General features: G+C 52.9%; 1 protein-coding gene across 3 annotated transcripts in view; it reads left to right on the top strand.

Moving 5' to 3' along the window:
• SHROOM2 (shroom family member 2) overlaps nucleotides 1-23037 on the top strand; it is a 154190-nt gene that overhangs the window by 118225 nt on the left and 12928 nt on the right. For all 3 annotated transcript variants that reach the window (XM_021079647.1, XM_013985875.2, XM_021079646.1), the window contains exons 6-7: nucleotides 15960-16577; nucleotides 21565-22086. In XM_021079647.1, coding sequence (XP_020935306.1) covers nucleotides 15960-16577; nucleotides 21565-22086 — 1140 coding nt within the window. The remainder of the gene's footprint in view (nucleotides 1-15959; nucleotides 16578-21564; nucleotides 22087-23037) is intronic.

A 23037-nucleotide genomic window follows, 5' to 3' on the forward strand; every position in this document is an offset into this window, starting at 1 on the left:
TAACTTTGATGGTGGGTTAAGTTTAGATTTTTTGGGTTTTTTTTTTTTTTTTTTTTGAGGTATAGTTGAATTACAGTGTTTCAGTGGTACAGCACAATGATTGTTATGTGTGTTTATGCGTATGTGTGTGTATATATATATCTGTATACTTTTTCAGATTCTTTTCGATTATAGGTTATTGCAAGATATTAATATAGTTCCCTGTACTATACAGTAGGTCCTTATTATCTATTTTATATTTAGTGGTGTGTATCTGTTCATCTCAAATTTCTAATTGATCCTTCCCGCTTTCCCCTTTGGCAACCGTGTTGGTTTTCTATGTCTGTGAGTCTGTTTCTGCTTTGTAAATAATTTCATTTGTATCATTTTTCAGATTGCACATATAAGTGATATTTGTCTTTATCTGACTTCACTTGGTATGATTAATCTACAAGTCCATCCATGTTGCTGCAAATGGCATTGTTTTGTTCTTTTTTATGGCTGAGTAATATTCCAGTGTGTTTATGTACCACATCTTCTTTATTTCTTCAGCTGTCAGTGGACCTTTAGGTTGCTTCCATGTCTTGGCTATTGTAAATAGTCTTGCTATGAACATTGGGGTGTGTGCATCTTTTCAACTTAGAGTTCTCATCTTTTCTGGATAAGTGTACCCAGAAGTGGGATTGCCGGATCATATAGTACTTCTATTTTTTTACTTTTTTAAAGAACCTCCATACGGTTTTCCATAGTGGCTGCAGCAACTTACATTCCCACCCAACAGTGTAGGAGACTTCCCTTTTTCTCACACCCTCTCCAGCATTTATTGTTTGTAGACTTTTTGTTGATGGCCATTCTGACTGGTGTGGTTAGATGCTTTTCACAGATAGGTGTTTTTTGTTTGTTTGTTTGTTTGTTTTAGTTAAAGCAATCATTTTATTGAGGTGGATAATAGGCAGGTTTTATTTTTATTTTATTTTTTTGTCTTTTTTTTGACTCTTCTAGTGCTATTCGCGCAGCATATGGAGGTTCCCAGGCTAGGGGTCCAATTGGAGCTGTAGCCACCGGCCTACGCCAGAGCCACAGCAACACGGGATCCGAGCTGCATCTGTGACCTACACCACAGCTCACGGCAACCCCGGATCCTTAACCCACTGAGCAAGGCCAGGGATCGAACCCACAGTCTCAATTCCTAGTCGGTTTCGTTAACCACTGAGCCACAATGGGAACTCCTATTTTTATTTTTTTTAAATGAGTTTTTTTATATTATTCAATGAATTTATTACATTTACAGTTGTACAGTGATCCTCACAACCCAATTACATAACATTTCCATCCCAAACCCGCAGCATTGCCCCACCCCCAACCTCTCTCCTTCGGAAACCGTAAGTTTTTCAAAGTCTGTGAGTCAGTATCTGTTGTGCAAAGAAGTCTATTGTGTCCTTTTTTCAGATTCCACATGTCAGTGGAAGCATTTGGTGTTGGTGTCTCATTGTCTGACTGACTTCATTTAGCATGATAATATCTAGGTCCGTCCAGGTTGCTAAAAATGCTGGTATTTCGTTCCTTTTAATGGCTGAGTAATATTCCATTGTGCATATGTATCACAGCTTCTTCATCCACTCCTCTGTCAGTGGACATTTAGGTTATTTCCATGTCTTGACTCTTGCAAATAGTGCTGCAATGAACATTGGAGTACACGTGTCTTTTCGAGTCATGGTTTTGTCTGGATAGATGGCCAGGAGTGGGATTGCTGGATCAAATGGTAGTTCTCTTTTTAGTTTTCTGAGGCATCTCCATACTGTTTTCCACAGTGGTTGCACCAATTTGCAATCCCACCAACAGTGTATGGGTTCCTTTTTCTCCATACCCTCTCCAGCACTTATTGTTTGTAGACTTTTTGATAATGGCCATTCTGGCTGGTGTAAGGTGGTACCTCAGAGTGGCTTTGATTTGCATTTCTCTAATACTGAGTGATGTTGAACATCTTTGCATGTGTTTTTTGGCCATCCATATGACAGACAGGTGTTTTTAACTGTTGTATCATCACCATTGCCTGGTGCCTTTGTGCAGTCTGTGTTCAGGTGACCATTGGTGCCTGTGGCTGTGCACTCTGCTTAGCGTTTGCAGAAAGGGTGACCTCCCAGGACTGTGTGGGTATGAGTTCCCTGTGAGGTGTAGACCAGCATCTGAAATACCCTCCAGCTTTGCAATGAAGATAAAGCTGCTAGGAAGGGAGGAAGCCAGGGCTTTCAGATGCACGTCTGATGTGATGGTGCGGAGAGAAAGCAGGAGTCGGAATTTGAGTGTTGAAATCCTAGTTAGGAGATCAGATGGGTCACTTAGGCTCCTGGCTTTGTGTCCCCATGGGGAAGATGGGTGTGCTCTGCTTTCTCAGGAGTGCTTTAGTTCTCCAGATGGAGGTTGGTACTCAATTTGTCTCCTCCAGAGAATCAAGAAATGCTCAGTTTCCCCATAACCACCATCACCCTCCCTCCACCCACCCCTTTGTTTTTAGGGCCACACCGGGGCAAATGGAAGTTCCCAAGGGGCTAGAGGTCAAATCTGAGCTGCAGCTGTGGGTCTATGCTACAGCCACAGTGACTCTGGATCCAAGCTGCCTCTCTGACCTATGCCATAGTATCCTTAACCATGTAGTGAGGCCAGGGATCAAACCCACATCCTTATAGACACTAGTCAGGTTCTTAACCTGCTGAGCCACAAGGGGAGCTCCACCTTCCCTCTGCTTTTGGACGGGAATCTCAGGGTCATGTTTGAGGCACATCTACCCTAACCACAGGCATGTTTGTGGTGCTTTTCCACTCTTGTGCCTACTTTTTTTTTTTTTTTTTTTTTAAGAAAAAAATTATCTCCTGTTGGGCTATTTTTATGTTCATTTTAATGCTCATGCTGTGTTTTTCTCTGCTAAGCCACCTCAAGACATTTATACTCATGGAGCGTATAAACTTGTCAAAATAAAATAAATAGAGGCTATATAACAAGAATTAAATAGATTCAAAACAGCAAGTGCTTCTCCAATACTCAGTTAATATTTTTATTCCGGTCCTTGTTTCGTGGAAAATTAAGTTGGTTCCCATTGTCCTTAATGGGCAGGTCAGTCTAATTGGATCTGCTGCTCGGACCCGTTCCTGTGGCGGTCACGGTGGTGTTGGTGGCAGCGTTGCAGGAAGGCAGGTGGGAGTCGAGCTGGGACCATCCGTCCACCTGTCACGGACGAGAGGAGGGAGCCCCAGTCCGCTCCCAGGCCTTCCGCCCAGGCACGCTGGCCTCCAGCCGCTCTGAAGAGCTGCCTTCTCAGGGGAGGGGTCTCGAGGCCGTCGTACATCATCGGCCTGGTCACTGGCATGCGGCCAGGAGCCTGCCAAGCCACGTCAGGCACAGAGAACCTCCCTTGAAGGGGCTTCCCCGCTCCTGGTACGACAGGTGACACGTGACCGCACGCCTGGGGGGTCTGACACCGGTCCTCAATTTCTCACGGGCCGGGATCAAGCTGCTGGCCGATTCAGGGCCACGTGGGACTGTTCCCTGGTTTGCAGCTGGCTGTGGTCCTGCTGTGTGCTCACGTGGTGCAGAGCAGGGATCGGGGAGCAGGCCGTCTTGTGTCTCCTAAGGGCACGCCTGCCGCTCGTGAGGGCTGCACCCTCACAACCTGATCACCTCCCGGAGGTCCTGCCGCCTGGTACCATCATGTTGGGAGTTAGAATTCCACATAAGAATTTGGGGAGGGGGGGTAGTTCCCGTCGTGGCACAGCGGAAACGAATCTGACTAGGAACCGTGAGGTTGCACGTTCGATCCCTGGCCTCGCTCAGTGGGTTAAGGATCCACATTGCTGTGAGCTGTGGTGTAGGTCGCAGACGTGGCTTAGATCTCATGTTGCTGTGGCTGTGGTGTAGGCCGGCAGCTGCAGCTCCAGTTGGACCCCTAGCCTGGGAACCTCCATATGCTGTAGGTGCAGCCCTAAAAAGCAAAAAAAGAAAAAAAAAAGGAATTTGGGGGAACACAGACATTCGGTCCAGAGCCTAAGTGTAAATGGCTGTGTTGTAGGCCAGCCAGAAGGTCGGAGAGAACCAGCCTGCCAGCCTTGCCTTCTGCCCTCTCCTCTCCCTTTCCCTCCCTCCTGCGACCTCACTGGGCCTTCGCTGAACCCAGCTTTGTGCCGGGCACTGGTAGGTCCTGGACCACGGGTGTAGACAAGGCAGAAGTGGGTGCTGTTGGTCTAATGATGCTGAATGAAAATGTCAGGTGAATTAAGTACAATTTGGGGACACACACGAAGGGATAAAATCCTTATCGGGGTTCAGAGGAAGAGAGGCTTCTTTGTTAACAAGCTGGGGAAGTGCTTGATGGAGGGGCCTCTGAAGATCTCGAATCAGAGCAGGGATAAGGGAACCCCTGGTGCGGGGTCAGGGCAGGGTCTTCAGCCAGAGTGTGTGTGCAGGGCTGGGATCACTGCGGATTGGCAGGGGGCTTGGGGAGGACGAGAGGGGGGTTGGGAGGTGAAGGTGTGCAGAGTGGCCTTGAGTTGAGGGGTGAGGAGATGGGAAGTTGGGAGGGAGAGAGGGAAACACCCCCAGCTTCCATGCGGACTCTAACCACAGCATGCACGTCTGCAGAATTGGGTACGCAGACGCAGGGGAGGTTTGAAATGACCCTCACGAGGCATCTAGCACCCAGGACATTTGAACGCTCTGGACGAGTTACTGTGAGATGGTGTTGCTATCAAAATTAAATGTCATAAATAGGAGTTCCCGTCGTGGCGCAGTGGTTATCGAATCCGACTAGGAACCATGAGGTTGCAGGTTTGGGTACAAGTCGGGTTTGTTACTGCTGAGCCACGACGGGAGCTCCACAGCTCTCTACATTTACCCAAACTTCAAACAGGACACTTCGAATTGTCAGTGAATTTTATGGTTTGAAAGTGATACCTTGGGAGTTCCTGTTGTGACACAGCGGAAATGACTCCGACTAGGAACCATGAGGTTTCGGGTTCCATCCCTGGTCATGCTCAATGGGTTAAGGATCCAGCATTGCCGTGAGCTGTGGTGTAGGTCTCAGACGAGGCTCGGATCTGGCGTTGCTGTGTCTGTGGTGTAGGCCGGCAGCTGTAGCTCCGATTGGACCCTTAGCCTGGGAACCGACATATGCTACAGATGCGGTCCTGGATCTGGTGTTGCCATGAGTTGTGGTGTGGGTCGCAGACCCGGCTTGGACCTGGTGTGGCTGCGGCTGTAGCATAGGCTGGCTCCTGCAGCTCCAATTAGTCTCCTAGCCTGGGAACCTCCATATGCCAGGGGTGCGGTCCTAAAGAGACAAAAGACAAAAATAAATACATAAATAGAAAAAAGCAAAAACCTGAAGTGGTTCAGGACCACATGTACACGTAAAGTACAAGGACTCAGTGACCCCCAATTCCTGTATTGCTTGTCACCTGTGCCGTCATGTTTGTGGCTTTTACATTTTTTTTTTTTTCTTTTGTCTTTTTAGGGCTGCACCTGTGGCATATGGAGGTTCCCAGGCCAGGGGTTGAATCAGAGCTGTAGCCGCCGGCCTACGCCACAGTCACAGCAACACGGGATCTGAGCCGTGTCTGCAACCTCCACCACAGCTCATGGCAACTCCGGATCCTTAACCCACTGAGCAAGGCCAGGGATTGAACCTCCGTCCTTACGGATGCTAGTCGGATTCATTTCCACTGTGCCAACACGGGAACTCCATACATTTTTATAGCTGTAGGGCACACCTAATGAACATGATACAACCTTGGCAGGTCCCTGCTAGTGGTTAGGACTCACCACTGCGGCCAGGTTCAATCCCCAGACGGGGAACCAAGACCCCACCTCAAGTCGCTCACTACAGGCTGTGGCCAAAAGGAAAAAAATATTTTTAATGACACAATCTAAACCTCCAAAAATTCTGACTGTCTGTCTGTCATAATAATGTGATCTTGATCATGGCGGCTCAGACGTGATTTTTTCCTTCTGTCCCAACTTTGAATGACAGTTTGTGAAGCTCCACTTGGGTTTACAGGTGGACAGATGGTCACGAGAGACCTTCCTGCTAGCAGCTAAAAATAGGCAGCCAGAAAAGTAATGAAATCATTGCTTTAAAAAAAGAACTCACCAGGGAGTTCCCTGGTGGCCCTCGTGGTTAAGGACCCGGTGTTGTCACTGCTGTGGTGCGGGTTTGGTCCCTGGCCCAGGAACTTCCACGGGCTGCAGGCATGGCCCAAAAGGTCAGTACTCACCAGACCCTCTCCCAAATAGGTCAGGTCTCCCTCTTCCTGGCGCTGTCCCCCCACTCCCTGGGAGGCGAGGCCCCGCCAAGCCGAGCTTGCTGACCTGGGCAGGACAGCCAGGCTGCCTGGGAGGCTTTCTCAGACACAGGTTTGCGGGGAGCACTGGCTCACCACCCCCCACCTCTGGCCAGGCCTGGCTCCCTGACAGAGGACATGTCAGGAGAGCTTCGATCCGTGGGTCTGCAGTCATCGCCAGTCATGGGAGTCCTCCAGAGGAGACTTGGAGGGTGGGGTGCAGAGACAGAATTGGCTGCGAACCGAAAAGGATGCTCACATACTGCAGGACTGGCTGTATCTGCTCTCTCCCACATTCAGTGGAAACGTTCTCACTTAAAAAGCTTTAAAATCGGGACTTCCTGTCATGGCTCAGTGGTTAACAGATCTGACTAGGAACCATGAGGTTGCAGGTTCGATCCCGAGGTTAGGGATCAGGCATTGCCATGAGCTGTGGTGTAGGTCGCAGATGCGGCTTGGATCCCACATTGCTATGGCTGTGGTGTAGGCCGGGAGCTGTAGCTCCAATTGGACCCCTAGCCTGAGAACCTCCATATGCCGTGGGTGTGGCCCTAAAAAGAAAAAAGAAAAAAAAAAAAAAAAAGCTTTAAAATCAGGAGTTCCCCTCATGGGTCAGCGGAAATGAGTCTGACTGGGATCCCTGAGGCTGAGGGTTTGATCCCTGGCCTTGCTCAGTGGGTTGAGGATCTGGAATTGCCGTGATCTGTGGTATAGGTCGAAGATGCTGCTTGGATCCTGTGTTGCTAGCTTGGGAACCTCTGTATGCCGTGGGTACGGCCCTAAAAAGACAAAAACAAACAAAAAAACAAAAACAAAAAAAGCTTTAAAACCAAAAATGAAGAATAATACCATTACCTGGCTCTCCCCCCCATCAGAACAGGTGTTGTTCTGGGTGGGAGGGAAGGCAGGGGGTTGTGTGTTTGCAGCATTCTGTTTTGTTTTGTTTTGCAAGGAAGCAAATATGGGAAAGGAGACTTGATGCTTGGGAAGGTAGGAAAGCCTCTGCTACTTGTTACAGTTTCCTCTGTTCTTTTCTGCGGGTTAGGGGTCCTTTTTAATGTATCCGTTTGGTCCTCTAGACAGCCTGGTATATTGATGTGAAGCAGGCCGCGGTAGTTTCCCACGGATGCAGCAGGAACCAGGGGTCCACGCAGAGGGAGCTGGCTCTCTTGGCTCTCCTGTCGATGCTTTGCATTTTTTTTTCCACCTTGGGTGTTGGTTGTGGGCCTGGCTGACCTTGTGTGCAGCGGAGCTGAGGGCTCTGAACGCCCGCTGGAAGAGCTGGCAGGTCTCTTCTGGGACTCTGGGGTCCCTGAGGACTCTCTTCTGTCCCCCAGCTTCTCCGGACAGATCCTGTCCTGCCAGGTCACATGGTCAGACTGGCAGGGTGTGCTCAGACGGGGCACACTCGGACCGCCCTCTACGGCTGGTGGCCAAGCATCATCTGTAGCCAGCCCCGCTTCCCCAGAAATCCTGATCACATCAGCTCAGCCAGGTCTGAGAACATTCCAGATCGGCCGCCGGTGTGCAGAAAGCCTGTGTCTGCTGAGTGTTTTTTGGACAGAAAGTAAAATAATGCCAGGAGAAAACTTCGCTCACATGAAAACCTCTTTTCCAGTCCATTTGTCTGTGCCTCTGCGATTCCACTCTTCTGAAAAGTAATTTCACACCAGAAACTGTCCTGAACTTTGATTGGCAGAGAGGAGCTGCCTGATTTTCTCCAAAAAAAAAGGCTCCCAACTGTCACATCTTGGGACCGAGAAGGAAGGTCTCCAAGCTTCGGAAATGAGAGAGGCCTGGAATCGATTCTGGAAACGTGTTCTGAACACAGAGCTGGGCATTTGAGGGGCTGTCCCGGATTAGAATCTCCACATCCAGGTCGCCTCTGTTCTTGGGCGCCAGCGCCTCCGCACATCCGCGCCTTTCCTCACTGGGTTTGGGACCCTCTGGGAGTGGACTCTTTGAATCCGTCCTTCCCCACAGAACCGCAAATGACACCCGGCGCATTGGACTTCATTCACTTCACCCTCCGCCTGCCTGCAAAGCAGAAATAAACCCAGAGGAAGCAGCAGACCTTTTTCTCCATCTGCTAAGACACTGGCGAAATAACACTTCATCCAGATTTCTAAAAGAAGTGCTTTCCCACACGGCACAGGCTTCGTGGGGAGGGGAGCCTCTCGGGGGGCGGGCGCCGAGGAAATCTTCCGTGGAGAGGCTGCAGTAAAGAAACGAGCGGGCGAAGGGTGACTCGGGCTCCCGTCCTCCTGCAAGGTGCATCTGCTGAACCCACAGTTGGAGCCCAGCTTGGAGGCACGGCTCTGTCCTTCAGCCTCGCGAGTATCTGTGCATCCGTTTGCTGAGTGTTGCTTGCCTGCCTGGAAGCTGGGAGAGAAGGATAGTCGGACTGCCGGTGCCTGCTCCCACCCGGGCAGGAGAGCGTGGTGATGTCCTCAGTCCTAGGCATCTGTGAGTCAGACCTGCTGCTTCTTGTTGGTTGGTTGTTTACTTTTTAGGGCCACACCTGTGGCAAATGGAGGTTCCCAGGCTAGGGGCGGAATCAGAGCTGCGGCTGCTGGCCTATACCACAGCCACAGCAACGTGGGATCCAAGCCACATCTGCGACCCACACCACAGCTCACAGCAACATGGGGTCCCTAACCCACTGAGTGGGGCCAGGGATCGAACCTGCATCCTCATGGATCCCAGTCGGGAACGCCACTGTTTCTAACGTCCTTCTCTATGTTGACAAGTGGATGGTTGGTTGATGGCCGCTCTTGGGCTCCCATGCCTGGCCCCCATCTCCTTTTCCTGCCTCATCTGGCTTATATGGGGTGCTGTGTAGACAGAGAGCCTGCACGTTCCCAAGGTGATAGGTCTCTGCTGGAATTCCTGGCGGACAGGAAGATGCGTGGAGACACCAGCAGCCCACACAGGAGACATGCACGTGGAGCAGCATGGTGTCCCATGTTCGCCCAGCCGCCCGGCTCTTTGCTCAGCCCCAGGCGCATCACTGTCTGGTTTTAGACATCTGACTGCCAACGTCCGAGACATCCCGACATGCCGATGCCTGTGATTTCTGGTAAACAGTTCAACGCCTCACAGCGCCCCTGAGATTCACACCTGCCACAACTGGATGGGCGCCTGCTTTCTCAAAGCCTCCAGCTGCATGGTGAACCCGAGGCACGCATGAAAGCGTGCCCGTGTTGGAAGGCAGCCCTCAGGCCCCACCCTGGTTGCCCTGAGGTTATTCCGCTCTGTGTGCGCAGGGCGGGGCCCTGGTTCTGCAGCACACACCCGAGTCCTGCCTTGGACCACCTCAGACCCGGCAGCCCCCTTGTCCGTTGCTAGTCTGGACGGGGTGCTGGTTCCGTGTCAGGGTTGTTATTGCCAGGAACCCGCTCTGTCTTCCCTCTCCTTCCGTCGTGGAAATGAGGCAGTTGCATCGTGCAGAGGGTGCCATTGGTACCCGCGAGCGCCCTGGGGTGGGGGCTGCTGGCTGGGATGCTTGGTGGCTTATGTTGTGGGGAGTTGCTGGCACGGGATGTACTTTCAGATCAGCTCCTCCACTGGGGCGGCCCTTTCCTGGGAGGTGCTGAACGCGGTAGGAGCCCCCATGCAGACCCTTCCACACCAAGGGTGCTGTCCGCCGCTGCCTCCCACCACAAGCCTGCAGGGCCTGCGATTCACTCGCCAGTGGCCTCGGACCCCAGAACAGCAGCCTCGTGCCACAGGCGAGGGCGCAGGTCACCTTGGCCGAGCATGCCTTTCCAGTCATTGATTCCAGAAGTACCTGGGAAGGTAGGAGGCTGCAGGGTGTGTTACCTAGGTTGGCCAGAAGCGTCCAGAAATGGTCCTCTTTCGGGGTGAAGATCATGGTTCACCCTGTTTCCAGAACAGCAGTGAGTTAGTGATTGCAGGATGGACCAAAAACGTTTCATTTTGTCGGAAAGGTCCCACTGCTAAGAACCTGACTGCCTGCATCTCTGGAAAATGTGGCTTCCCCGCTCCCTGTTCTGCGTGGCGACGGAAAGCCACACCTGCGTTTTGTGTGTAACGGCCCCCCAGGCTGTGGCACAACCTAGTGCGTGCGACTAGCTTTGGCCTTCGAGGCCCTGGAGAAGGACACCGGCTCCCTGCCCGCCACAGAGGCACGCAGCCCTGGGATGACAGTGGACGTGGCAAATGATACAGTAATTGGACAGCAGGGCTGGTGGAGCTGCAGGTTGTGGGATGAGCGGCCAGCTGTGAAAAAGATGGGGAGGCAGGGAGCAGAACACGGGGACCCGAGAAAGGAGCCCAGTGACGTCACAGGCTGGCATCTGGAACAGATGGCATCTGGAAATAAAGCTTTGTGTTCAGAGCTGCAGATTGCACTTAGACACCGAGCTGGCTCTCTGCACAGTAGGAGTGAAATCAGGCAGTGTTGATGGAAATTTAAGAGCCTTTGATATATAGCTTTTAACATCTTTTTAAGGTAAAATTTAGGGGGTTCTTAACAGGCCAGTGTCCTCTCAAAGGGTGTGTACGTTGCTGGGCAGCCGTGCATGTTAATGTGGCCTTTGTTCCGCTTTCTCCCCTTGAGACTATTTTGTTTTGCTCTGCAGCCCTGGCTCAGATCTTTCTCTGTTCCAGTTGCAGTGGGGAGCAGCTGGACTCCAACCTTGGGGGGGCTGTGGGTTTCCAGGAGCCTCAACCGGTTAGAGCCAGCTCCTCTCTGCTCCAGGAGCTGAGTCCTCCCTGCTCCTTGGAGCTCAGTCCTCCCTGTTCCTTAGAGCTCTTCCCTACCTGCTCCTTAGAGGTTGGTCCTCCCTGCTCCTTAGGGCTTAGTCCTCCCTGCTCCTTAGAGCTTAGTCCTCCCTGCTCCTTAGAGGTTGGTCCTCCCTGCTCCTTAGAGCTCATCCCTACCTGCTCCTTAGAGCTCAGTCCTCCCTGCTCCTTAGAGCCCCGTGCTCCCTGCTCCAGGAGCTGCTCTCCCCTTGGTAACGTGTCCCAAGCATGTTCGGCATGAGCGTGAACAACCTAAGCTGCACATCACTTGCTGGGACTCTGGCTGCGGCTTCCTTTTCAGTTGTCTTTTGTGCAGCTGTCTGCCTGCTCCTATGTTTGCCTGTAATGTGTGTGTGGGGAGGCGTGTACTTGCTTATTTGCTGGCAAAGTCCTTAAGTCATCATGGGTTTTTTTGCTTTGTATCTCTGGATCTGACTCTCACCGTTGACTTTATCCTTGAAAATACAAAAAAGGGGATATTTATACATATACACAGAGATGCAGGTACGTGTGTACCGTGCAGACACAAGTACAACATACATGATACAGATACACACGTGGACACACACAAATTATTCACATTATCTAACAAGCAGTCACTTGGAATCTGTGGGAAACAGATTGGATTATGATCCCCAGCAGAACCCTAATTCCCATCTTTGGTCCTTTTGCTTGGGGACCTTGCTTTCCTGATTTCTTTCTTTTTTTTTTTTTTAAGGTTGTGATTTTATTTTATTTTATTTTTTTTTAATTTTCCCACTGTACAGCAAGGGGGTCAGGGGTATCCTTACATGTATACATTACATTTTCCCCCCAGCCTTTCTTCTGTTGCAACATGAGTATCTAGACTTATTTTTTTTTTTTAATTTTCCCTGATTTCTTAACAGTTGGAACAGTAAGGAGCAGTTAGGGGTTTTATGGCTTTCACTGTGCAAGTTTGGGAGGAAGTCCAAGAAAAAATAAGGGGACAGACTTGGTCTAGAAATTGCTCTGCTCATGTAATTCTAAAGTTAAGCGTGGGATGGACGGCAGGGAGCTTTGCTTGTGGAATGAGATGCGACCAGGCCGCCCCACGCGTGCTACCTGGAGAGGAGAGTGGCCTCCGGTCCCGCAGAGCTTTTGGCCCGTGTGCATGTCCTTTGCTCTCAGTCCTTGTCTGCCTGTCAGTGGGGCTTTGCTCCCACAGGTGAGTTCTGTCCCTTCTCTGGGTAGATCTCAGTACATCCTGCCTGACGCACTTGGCAAGGAGAACTCCCCCCCCGCAACTTTTGGCCGCTCTATGGCATGTGGAGTTCCCTGGGGCCAAGGATGAGATCCATACTGCCGTTGCACCCTAAGCTGCAGGTACAGCAACACCAGATCCTTAACCCACTGTGCCGGGCTGGGGATTGAACCTGCGTCCCAGGGCTCCCAAGACACTGCAGCTCAGCTCTGCAGCAGGAACTCCTAGAGATCCTTTTTAATCGACGTATTAAATGTGAATCCAGGTGGCCAAAGGCAAAGGTGGCAAAGGTTTTAAAGTAAATTATAGCTAATTTGATTCTCTGTTTCAGTGAGGTGGTGGATCTGTATTAAATACTAAGCACCAGGTCTGTAGATGCTAGATTTTAAGAGATTTAGTAGGAGGGAAAAAAGTGTTCATGTGTCCCGCAGCTCTTTGAAGTGAAATATGGGGAAGGCATTGGTAAATCGTCCTGAATTAGGGTCCTTCCTCCGCGGCAGGCCCGATGCCGTAGTGCATGACAGGACATCTGAGCTGTGAGTCACCTTTGCCGACTGGTGTCCATTTGACCACGTCTAAATGCCATTCTGTGTTTGGTAAGCAGACAGTTGTTTTTGTATTCTTGCCACCATCTCCTGCATTGTGGAGGTGATTTTGATAATATCCCGTCTTCATGCTGTTGATGAAAATAATTGATGAACAATCTATAATAGGATAGAAGAGAGTTTTATTTCAGCCACACCGAGAGCTGTATCCCGCAAGATGCCTCTCAGATGGATCTGAGGACCTGCGCTGGAGAAGCCTCGTGTTCAGCACAGTTTTATATCCCGTCAAAACGAAGAACAGCTAACGAGTCAGGGATATGTTCCTTCAGGGTTTCACAGAAACACTTCTGCACGTCCACAGCGAGTCGGGATGGACTTGGCCCCTGACAAGGGCGTCTTATCATCAGAAAGGGAGGCATTCATTGCATCTTTGTTTATTTATTTATTTATTTATCTATCTTTTTAGGGCCGCACCCATGGCATATGGAGGTTCCCAGGCTAGGGATCCAGTCAGAGCTGTTGCTGCCGGCCTATGCCAGAGCCACGCCAGATCCGAGCCACATCTGCGGCCCACAGCACAGCTCACGGCAACACCGGATCCTTAACCCACTGAGCAAGGCCAGGGATTGAACCCGCAGCCTCATGGTTCCTAGTCGGATTGCTAACCACTGAGCCACGACGGGAACTCCTGCATCTTTATTTTTAACGTGGCCGTTCTTCACTTCTGGTCAATACATCCTTTCTTTAGTAATTAAAGCAGATGAACAGCATATGTTGGATAGGCCACAAAAAGGCCATTTTAGTTAGTGTAAAATCCAGGTTAATTCATGTAAACCCAGAGGGACTCCCCCAGACCTCAATGTGAAACATTTCTTTTTATCAGTGTATGCACAATACATATTTTAAAAACAACCGCAACACCTAGGAGTTCCCATTGTGGCTCGGTGGGTTAAGAACCCATTGTTGATCTGTGAGGATGAGGGTCTGATCCCTAGCCTTGCTCAGTGGCTTAAGGACCTGGCGTTGCAGCTGCAGCGTAGGTTGCAAATGTGTCTCAGATCTGGTGTCGCCGTGGCTGTGATGTTGTGTGACAGCTGTGACTCCACTTGGACCCCTAGCCCAGGAGCTTCCTTACGTGCAGGTGCATCTGTAAAAAGAAAGAAAGAAACAAACCAATAATAAAAAACAGCTGACTTCGTCCAGCTGGGTTAATATTTTCTCAGCCGGGAAGCAGAGGACAAACCTGCCCCCTTTCAGGGTGCCAGCGGGCCTGCCGCTCCCTCCTGTCCTCCTGCAGATGCCGAGCCCTTCCAGCTGCTGGCCTTGGGGCAGGGGCTGCTGTGTGCGCTGGAGGTCGTGCCCAGGGAGGGTGCAGCCCCAGCTGCCTGACGGGGAAGTCAGGGAGTCAGGCATGGTCTGGGTTTTACTCTAGAGCAGCCCTTGAACCTAGAAGGGCCCTTTCTCCTGAGGACATAGCAAGAGAGCCATGCATGATGCGCTTGACCGAGTGTAGCTGCCTGGATGGGTTGGGCAGCTGGAAGGCCCAGGTCTGGTCTTGTGGCCCAGGAGGCAGGCACACCTCCTGGCCCCCAAGGGAGTGCTGAGTGTGCTGGGTATGCAAGGTGTGCAGGGGGAGGTCTTCTCTCCAGCTCGTTAGGGAATCGGTTCCATCTCTTAGGGCGCCTGTGCTCTCCCTACTGGTTCTCCAGTTGCTGCCTTTGTTAGTCGCCTTCAGCAACTCGGAGGTGGTCTTCTCGATGGAAAACAGCCCTTCCCTTGAACGGAAGGATCTACAAGAGGCTCGTTTTATTTGACAGGTCAGAAGAGAGTGTGTCGGCTGCCAGAGCAAAGGCATGGCTGGCTGCTTTGTTCCAAGTGTGATAGTTGTTATAATGCCCACAAGCTTTACAGTGTAGACGTATGTGCATGTGAAGCATGACTGCATGGTGTTTTGTAGGTGTGTGTGTGGGGGGGGCGCACACGCATACATGTAAGTACATGCATATACGTGCATATCATATAAAGATAGATACAGATGTGGAAATGTATGAATATGGAAAGATTGCACGGCTCCAGCTTCCAAAAGAAAGCCTTTGCTTTTCTCTCTTTTCTCTCTTTTTTTAAAAAATTTTTTAATTATTTTTATTTTTAGGGCCATACTCACGGTATATGGAGGTTTCCAGGCTAGGGGTTGAATTAGAGCTGCAGCCGCCGGCCTATACCACAGCCGCAGCAATGCAGGATCCAAGGTGCATCTGCGACCTACACCACAGCACATGGCAACACCAGATCCTTAACCGACTCAGTGAGGCCAGGGATCAACCCTGTGTCCTCATGGATGCTAGTCAGATTTGTTTCTGCTGAGCCACGATGGGAACTCCACTTTACTCATTTTTAATAGTACGCTACTGGGAGTTCCCATTATGGCACAGTGGGGGTGAATGGGAACCATGAGGTTACACGTTTGATCCCTGGCCTTGCTTGGTGGGTTGAGGATCCGTGTTGCCGTGAGCTGTGGTGTAGGTCTCAGACGAGGCTTGGATCTGGTGTCGCTGTGGCTGTGGCGTCAGCCGGCAGCAACAGCTCCGGTTGGAACCTCCATGTGCCACGGGTGTGTCCCCAAAAAGACAAAAGGCAAAAAAAATACACTACTGTTTTTAAAGGTTTTATTAATTTATTTGCTGCCCGTCTTAGGAAGTTCAATCTCTGTATATGGCAGTTTCCTAAAATAAGCCGCATAATAATATTGTTGCCATGTCAAGTACCTATTTTTGCATTTTGCAGCATGAGGATTTTCACAGGTTTTGAAAATGGTTGTGCATATTCTCTTGGCCCTCACATAGCAGCTTGTGCAAACATGAGTGTGTGTCCGTAACATGGGTGTGTATTTAATACATGGCCGGTGGTATGACATGCCAGCGCACCGCCTGGTCGTCACGCTGTGTTTGGCTTTGGTGCCCTGCGCTAGGAGTTGCTGTCGGGGGCAGAGGGCGAGACATCAGTGTCTTCACTTCCTTAGGGTGATTGAGGGAGGGTGGCTAGGTCAGGGTCTCGTCCTGTTTGGGGAGAGCGCATTCATTGGAATCGTTGACTCATTTTTATTCCTTCTTCTCCTAGACAAGCCGATGCCCGGTGTGTGGAAGACGCGCCAGGGGCACAGAAGCCGTCCCCGGTGTCTGAGGTGCCTGAGGGGCCCCGGGAGGGCCGCAGCCGAGCCGGGACCCTCCCGCGTGATTACACGTTCTCCGAGGACCCTGCACCCTCCGCCCCGCACGCCCGGGGGCAGGACCCTCCACCCGTGAGCGCCGCCCCACTTGCCAAGAAGCCGGCCCCGCAGAGGCCGCCGCCGCCCAAGCGCGAGCCCAGGCCTTTCCGGGGCCCGGCGGGCGCACCTGCTGCGGGCGCACCTGCGGCCCCTCCCCTGGGCGGCAGGCCCTGCCCCCCGGCCTCCCCCGCGGCCCCGGACGTGTGCTTGGAGCACCCCCGCAGCGCCGGCGCCTCGGTGGCAAAGCCGAGCGCCGCCCAGCCCGCGCCCGCTCGCCCCTCCGGGGAGCCTGGCGGGGCGCATGTAGAGGAGCGCACAGCCGGTGCCCAGCGGGAAGCGCTGCTCCCGGCCCGGTTCCGGCCCCTGCCGACAGCCGCCATGGAGACGTCGCGCTCCCCGTCACCGCAGTTCGCGCCCCAGAAGCTAACAGACAAACCCCCGCTGCTGGTCCAGGACGAGAATAACACCAGGTGCCGTCTGGGGCCGCTGGCCTGATGCTTTCTTGGCTTTCAGGCCTCCCTACCACCTGCCGGCCGGCCTCCCAGCCTCAGCCCTGGGTGGGGGACCACGGCCGCCTTGCTTCTCATCCCCTCCTCGGCTTTAAAGTTGGCCCCGGGACTTCCCTGGGGGAGAACCCCCAGCTCCAGCTCAGTTGCATTTCTAACTTGCCGGGGGCTTTCCTGTCCCGTGTGGGGGCGGGGGAGGCTGGTGAAAGAGGCAGGAGGCCGTCCAGGTCCCCTTCATCTGAGCCTCGCAGGGTATTTCTGTGTTACCTATAGACGCACTGAGGCTGGGTGTCCCCAGCTGTTAATTCTGTTTGTGAACAGGATCAGGTTTACTCTAAGCATGAGACCTTCAAGCTGAATTGGTGTTTTTCCTATGTCCGATATGTCCACACGCCTCTTTTTCTAGATCTTTCTGTATGGAAAGGCTGAGGTGCTGTGTACTTTTTGTCAGAGCAGAGCAAAACCCGGCCGCATTCTGTGGCGCTGTTGTCAGAGGCCATGTGTGGAAGTGTCTGTCGTGCCTGGAGGCGTTGATGACTGTCGTCAGGCAGGGACCGGTCAAGACCGCTGACCCTTGGCCTTTTGCCCTCCTTAGTGCCTGTGGACAGCTGAGACGCGGAAGGGGAGAATTTTCTGCTCCATCTCCAGAGCAGTGGTCCTCAGCCTGGGGGAGGGCGAGTTTGGCCCACAGGGCACACTCGGTGGGAGGTGAGGATGGCACCTTTCCTCCTGGCCTCTAATGGGTGGAGCCCAGGGACACCGTGGCCCCCAGCAAGGAATTGTCTAGCCCTGCGTGTCCGCACTGTTTAATACAGTAGCTCCCAGTCACCTGTGGCCACAGGAGTGTAAGTTCGTGAAAATGTGATAAAACCCAATCCTCAGCTGTACCCCACAGGGGTCATGGCTGTCACCCTGGACAGCACACATCATGGCCGTTTGAAGCATCATGGAAAGTTCTGTTGGCCCACCCTGCTATAGAGTCTGGAACTCTTTTTTTTTTGGACCCTTAAAGTATCTCGACAGAGGAGTTCCTGTCGTGGCGCAGTGGTTAACGAATCCGACTAGGAACCATGAGGTTGCGGGTTCGATCCCTGGCCTTGCTCAGTGGGTTAAGGATCTAGTGTTTCCGTGAGCTGTGGTGTGGGTCACAGACGAGGCTCAGATCCTGCACTGCTGTGGCTGTGGTGTAGGCCAGCGGCTATAGCTCCGATTCGACCCCTAGCCTGTGAACCTCCAGATGCTGCAGGTGCAGCCCTAGAAAAGGCAAAAAAAAAAAAAAGTATCTCAACAGAGAGGCGATACTACTGATGCCATCCTGTGTATTTGCAAGTGTGGCTTCATCTGCGGGCCAGCACTGCTCTCTACCATTCAGAATACAGACATCAGGAGTTCTGTTGTGGCTGGGTGGGTGAAGGACCCAATGTTGTCTTTGTGAGGATGCAGGTTTGATCCCTGGCCTGGTTCAGTGGGTTAAGGATCTGGCATTGCCATAGGCTGTGGGGTAGGTCACAGATGCGGCTTGGATGCTGTGTTGCCATGGTTGTGGACCCCAGTTGTAGCTGCAATTCAACCTCTGGCCTGGGAACATTCATATGCATAAAAAGGGGGAAGAATGCAGGCATCATTTAGATGCCTTATTGGTTTGTAAGACTGTTAAACTCTGAAAGGAAGGAGAACCAGTGAAGTGGGGGGGGGGTGTGGTGGGTGGAGCATGTGATACAGTTGCAGCTTAGGTGCAGGTCTGGTTTTCAGGAGCTGCTCTGGGCACAGTAGCCGCCCACAGTAGCAGGACGGCATGCTTGCGGGGAGTGCATGACCTCTGTTGACTTGAGGCGGAGGCTAGTGTTTTTCTTCTTTTTCCTGCCTGAAGTGAGTGTGGATTTTTTTCCCTCTCTCTCTTCTATGAGTTTGAGAGGGATTTCAAGAAGCAGTTGCATTACTAAGAGGAGGCGTCTTCAGGCATCCGCATTTATTTAGCATTCCCATCCAGTATGTCTTTTGGGACAATAGGCTTGTCTTAAATCATGTCCCTTAACTGTACAAGCTCTTGTAGGGGGCCTGAACTCAGTCAGTGTCCAGAGCTAACTCCACAGGTGTCCTCTCCAGGAGGCACAGGGGAGCAGATGGTATCCATGCCACTCACCAAGTTCCTACCCCAGAAGTGGCTCATAATGTCATGAATCAAGTGTCCCTGTCCCTGGGTGGGTGTTACAATCAGTGCTGGCCTGAGCAGGTGGAATCCCACAGACTTAGCCCATGAACGGGAGACCTGTTCTGTACCCACCATTGGCCACCAGGGGGCAGCAAGCAGAGCCCTCTGGGAAGGGCCTCCTGAGCTGCTGTGGTTTGAGCTACACTCAGAGATACTCTGATTTCTCAGCACTTCCCTCGGCTTGGGTCTTCCGCCTCCCAGGCCCTCTGCTGGGGAGCCAGGCAGGCGCTGACCTGGTCCCGAGCCTGCACCTTGTAAATTCAGGAGGCAGATGGTGAGGATGCCGAGAGGAAGACAGGGTTCAGGGTTGTCTTTCACCGTGAATAAATACGTATCAACTCCTGTGGGAAAACCAGGAAGCTTATTTTGAAATCTTTTAAAACGTTGGGTTTTTGTTTTGTTTTGTTTTTTTAAACTACAAAATGGAGATGGTGTCCAGCAGTATTGGTCAGTGAGAGTTAGAGATGTGACTGTTCCCAGGAGTTCTCCTGAAGCTCATTTCTGGGTCCGAGAGCGTGTGTAAGTCGGGATCCAGGCGGGCTGCCTTGGGGTTAGTGTCGCCGTCACCTCTGGCATCTCAGGGTGAGAGTGTCTGCAGCGGGCAGTGTGGTTTATCAGACCCAGAATGGCATGCGGCTGAGGGCTCCCTGGAACCTGGGTGTGTGAGCAGAGCTGGTTGAGCTGTTTGCTCTCGGGGGCTGGGCTCTGTGGGCAGCAGGCAGGTCACCCGAACGGAGCCGGCTTCTGAGAGGAGCCACCGCACAGAGAAGGGGACAGGGCCAGCACACGCCAAGTCCTCTGTCCTTCCTGGCCTGCCTTTGCTTTGGGGACAGGTGAGATCTGGTTGCGGTAGGGTCTTGTCCATGGGGTTGGGCCCTTGTTTTGAAGTAGAGGTTTGTCAGACTCCCTAAATGCCACAGTCTGGACAGGTTTCGAGAGGAGAGGTCATCAGGGCTTAAGAATGACCAGGAAAATAGAGGGCCATCTGTGGGGGATTTGTTAGGCTTTTTCCTAACACATCTTCCTTCCCTAGACAACCAGTTTCTCCATGGAAGGGGGGTTAGATGCAGTTTAGGCTGACTCTAAAAGCCACTAATGAGTGACCAGGGTTTCTAAGCATGGAATGAAAGGAATGGAATCAAGAGGGGTTCTTGTTTGTGTGTTCTTGCTTGGATGAGAAGCCAGAATTTTTCTTCTGAAGCTGAGCATATCTCATCGGTATTATCTGCCTTTTAAAATGTATTCAACCAGAAGTCATAACAGGGACCATATATGAACGCCTGGATTAAACTCCTCTGCTTTAGTGGTTTCTACTGGAGGAGAGGAAAACATACAAAATCATTTCCTTTAGCCTGCTTGCCACACCCTTATGTACAAGGAAAGAACCAGACTTTCCTTGACGCCACTTACGAGGGAGAAACGGGAATTCCTATTATGGCTCAGCAGGTTAAGGCCCCGACGTTGTCTCTGTGAGGATGCGGGTTCAATCCCTGGCCTCAGTCAGTGGGTTCAGGATCCATTGTCACAAGCTTTGGTGTTGGTCGCAGATGCAGCTCAGATGTGGTGTTGCTGTTGTTGTAGTGTAGGCCAGCAGCTGCAGCTCTAATTCAACCACTGGCCAGGAACTTCTGTATGCTGCAGGTGCAGCCCTAAAACCCCCCAAAACAAACAAACAAACAAAAAATCGAAAAGAGAAAAAAAAGGAGGGAGAAACAAATTTGTGTCACGCACTCTTGTGCACCATAAAATTACTTCCATTAGGGTCCTGTCCTAGAAATGGTTTGAGGTTGAGTTTGGATGGTGTGATTATGGCTTGTTTTTTCCTTTCCTCCTGGCTACCAGCAGGTGGCGTTCTTTCTCCACGGTGTCCTTTAAAGATGCTTGAGATGGATTTTTGTCCCACTGGCCCTAGTCTGCAGGGTCCCTTGGCATCAGTCTGTGCTCAGGTGGTCCAGACGAAGCCCCATCTCATCCACTAAACTGTTTCTTTCCGTTCTCTCTCTCCCGGGTGGGTGCTTCAGCTCCTCCTGCTCCTTTCACTGAGAAACTTTTTTTGAAAGAGGGAAATCCACCTGAATCATTTAAGATAACACAGGAGCGGCACGTCCAGGTTTCCCACTGGATTCTTCCCTCTCCATATGAAGTGCGTGTGAAGGGCAGCTTGAAGTGGGGGCGTGGCAGGCAGGTGGGGGCGAGGCCCAGGGCACCCGGGCACCCCTCAGAACACAGCCACTGTGAAGGAGTCCGCCATGCAGGAACCCAGCCTTGAGAGACCCCGGCTGAGACACTGCTGCTCCTGCCGTGCAATACGCTGGTCCCTTGCAGGGCTCCCCGACAAGGGCCCATTTCAGGGATGGGGCTTGTTAGCTGTGCCATTGAACTAAAAACAAAGGAATGGTAGACTGCCCTCCCATCTGTCAGTAAGCCCACAAACCGGCCCTCAGGCTCCTGTGGCTGTGAGATGACTGTTGGAAAAGGGAAAGGCACCCAGCCACCGAGGAGGGTGGGGAGACCGAGTTCAGGGTGGCGGGCAGTCCTGGACCTCATCTCCCTGTCCTGGAGTCCTGGGACGTCGTGTGACCTACAAGCTCCCTCCCCCGGGGCGGCGGAAGGTGTCCGAGTGCGTCCTCCCCACCTGTCCCTGACGCAGAGGGACCCACTGGTTTGTCGTCTGGCTTCCGGTTCTGGCCTGTGCCCGGGCGCGCCGTGGGGCTTCAGCGAGGGCTCTTCTCTTGGCAGGATCGAGCGGGTGATGGAGAACAACACCACCGTGAAGATGGTGCCCATCAAGATCGTGCACTCGGAGAGCCAGCCCGCGAGGGACAGCCGCCAGGGCCTGGCCCGCGCCGCCGCCGAGCCGCCCGCGCTGCCCAGCGGGCTCGAGCGCGACCAGATCAAGACGCTCAGCACGTCCGAGCAGTCGTACTCGCGCTTCTGCCTGTACAGCCGCCAGGGCGCCGCGCCCCCGGCCCCCGGCGCCCCCGCGCCCCCAGCCAGGGACGGCCGTGCCTCCCCGCCCGCGCTCGGCTACGCGAAGGCCCGAGAGAGGACCGCGGAAGACCTCAAGTCGGAAGAGCTGGCCCGCGAGATCGCCGGCAAGGATAAGTCCCTGGCCGACATCCTGGACCCCAGCGTGAAGATCCGAACCACCATGGACCTGATGGAGGGCATCTTCCCCAAGGACGAGCACCTCCTGGAGGAGGCGCAGCAGCGGAGGAAGCTGCTCCCCAAAGTGCCCTCTCCCAGGTCCGCGGAGGAGAGGTGAGTAGACGCGCCCTGGGCTCCGCCTCGGGGCTGGCGGTGCCGGCGCCTCCTAGGCTCACGGGCCGAGGGGGTATCTGCTTGTCTTCACGGTTGCTCTTTGGGGACACTGCGAAAAGCACTGCCTGGTGCGGAGCGCTTTGTGGCTTTTGTCTTACTCACCCAAGGCTTTCAAGGCCCATCCTGAGGTGATGAGGCCAGGTCCTGGCAAAGAGGCAGAAGATCCGCAGTGTGAGGCCGACAGGTTTCTGGTGATGCGCACAGGCTCTTCTTCATAAGGCGGGGGTTCCCGGTCAGGGGCAGTTGCTCACACACGCACACACGCACAGAGGCGCCCCCCCCCAGGGGAGAGTTGGCAGTGTCCGGATCCAATCGTGCTTGTCACAGGTGGGAGAGATGCTCCTGGCATCTAGCGGGTGAAGCCCCGCAGTGCTGCTCCCCACCCTGCTGTGCACGGGACAGCCCCCCCAGCAAAGACTGGTTCAGCCCCAAGTGGCACTAGTGCTGAGGTTGAGACATTTGTCACAGGAGTGAGCGCTGAGACTGCGTCGTCTGTGTTCCTGAAGGTGGCCCTTGGTGGCGCTGAGGGAGGGGATTTGCTTTGTAAAGAGCACTTGCCGGCCTCTCTTGCTCAGTCATCTGCCCAGAGTGGATGGAGCCTCATCCTCCCTGTTGCTGAGCGTCAGCTCCCTAAGCATCCTCGATGGACAGCGGCTGGAGTACGCGGGCCGGGCCGCAGCCAGGGCGGGCGGGGGCGAATGAGGCCTTAGCAAGAGGCAGCAAATGCGGCTGCTGGCAGAAAGCTGCCCGGTGAATTCGGGGCCCGAGGCCCTGCTTACAGAGAGTGGCACACGTCTCCCTGGAGACCTCAAGCTCCTGGCCAGAACCGCCGTACCCTCGTGCCTCCCCCGAGGGGCCCTGAGGGTTGTGTGGCGTGGCGTTTGAGTTGTA

The sequence above is a fragment of the Sus scrofa genome, chromosome X, assembly GCF_000003025.6.
Source record: "Sus scrofa isolate TJ Tabasco breed Duroc chromosome X, Sscrofa11.1, whole genome shotgun sequence".
NCBI classification, from domain to species: domain Eukaryota; kingdom Metazoa; phylum Chordata; class Mammalia; order Artiodactyla; family Suidae; genus Sus; species Sus scrofa.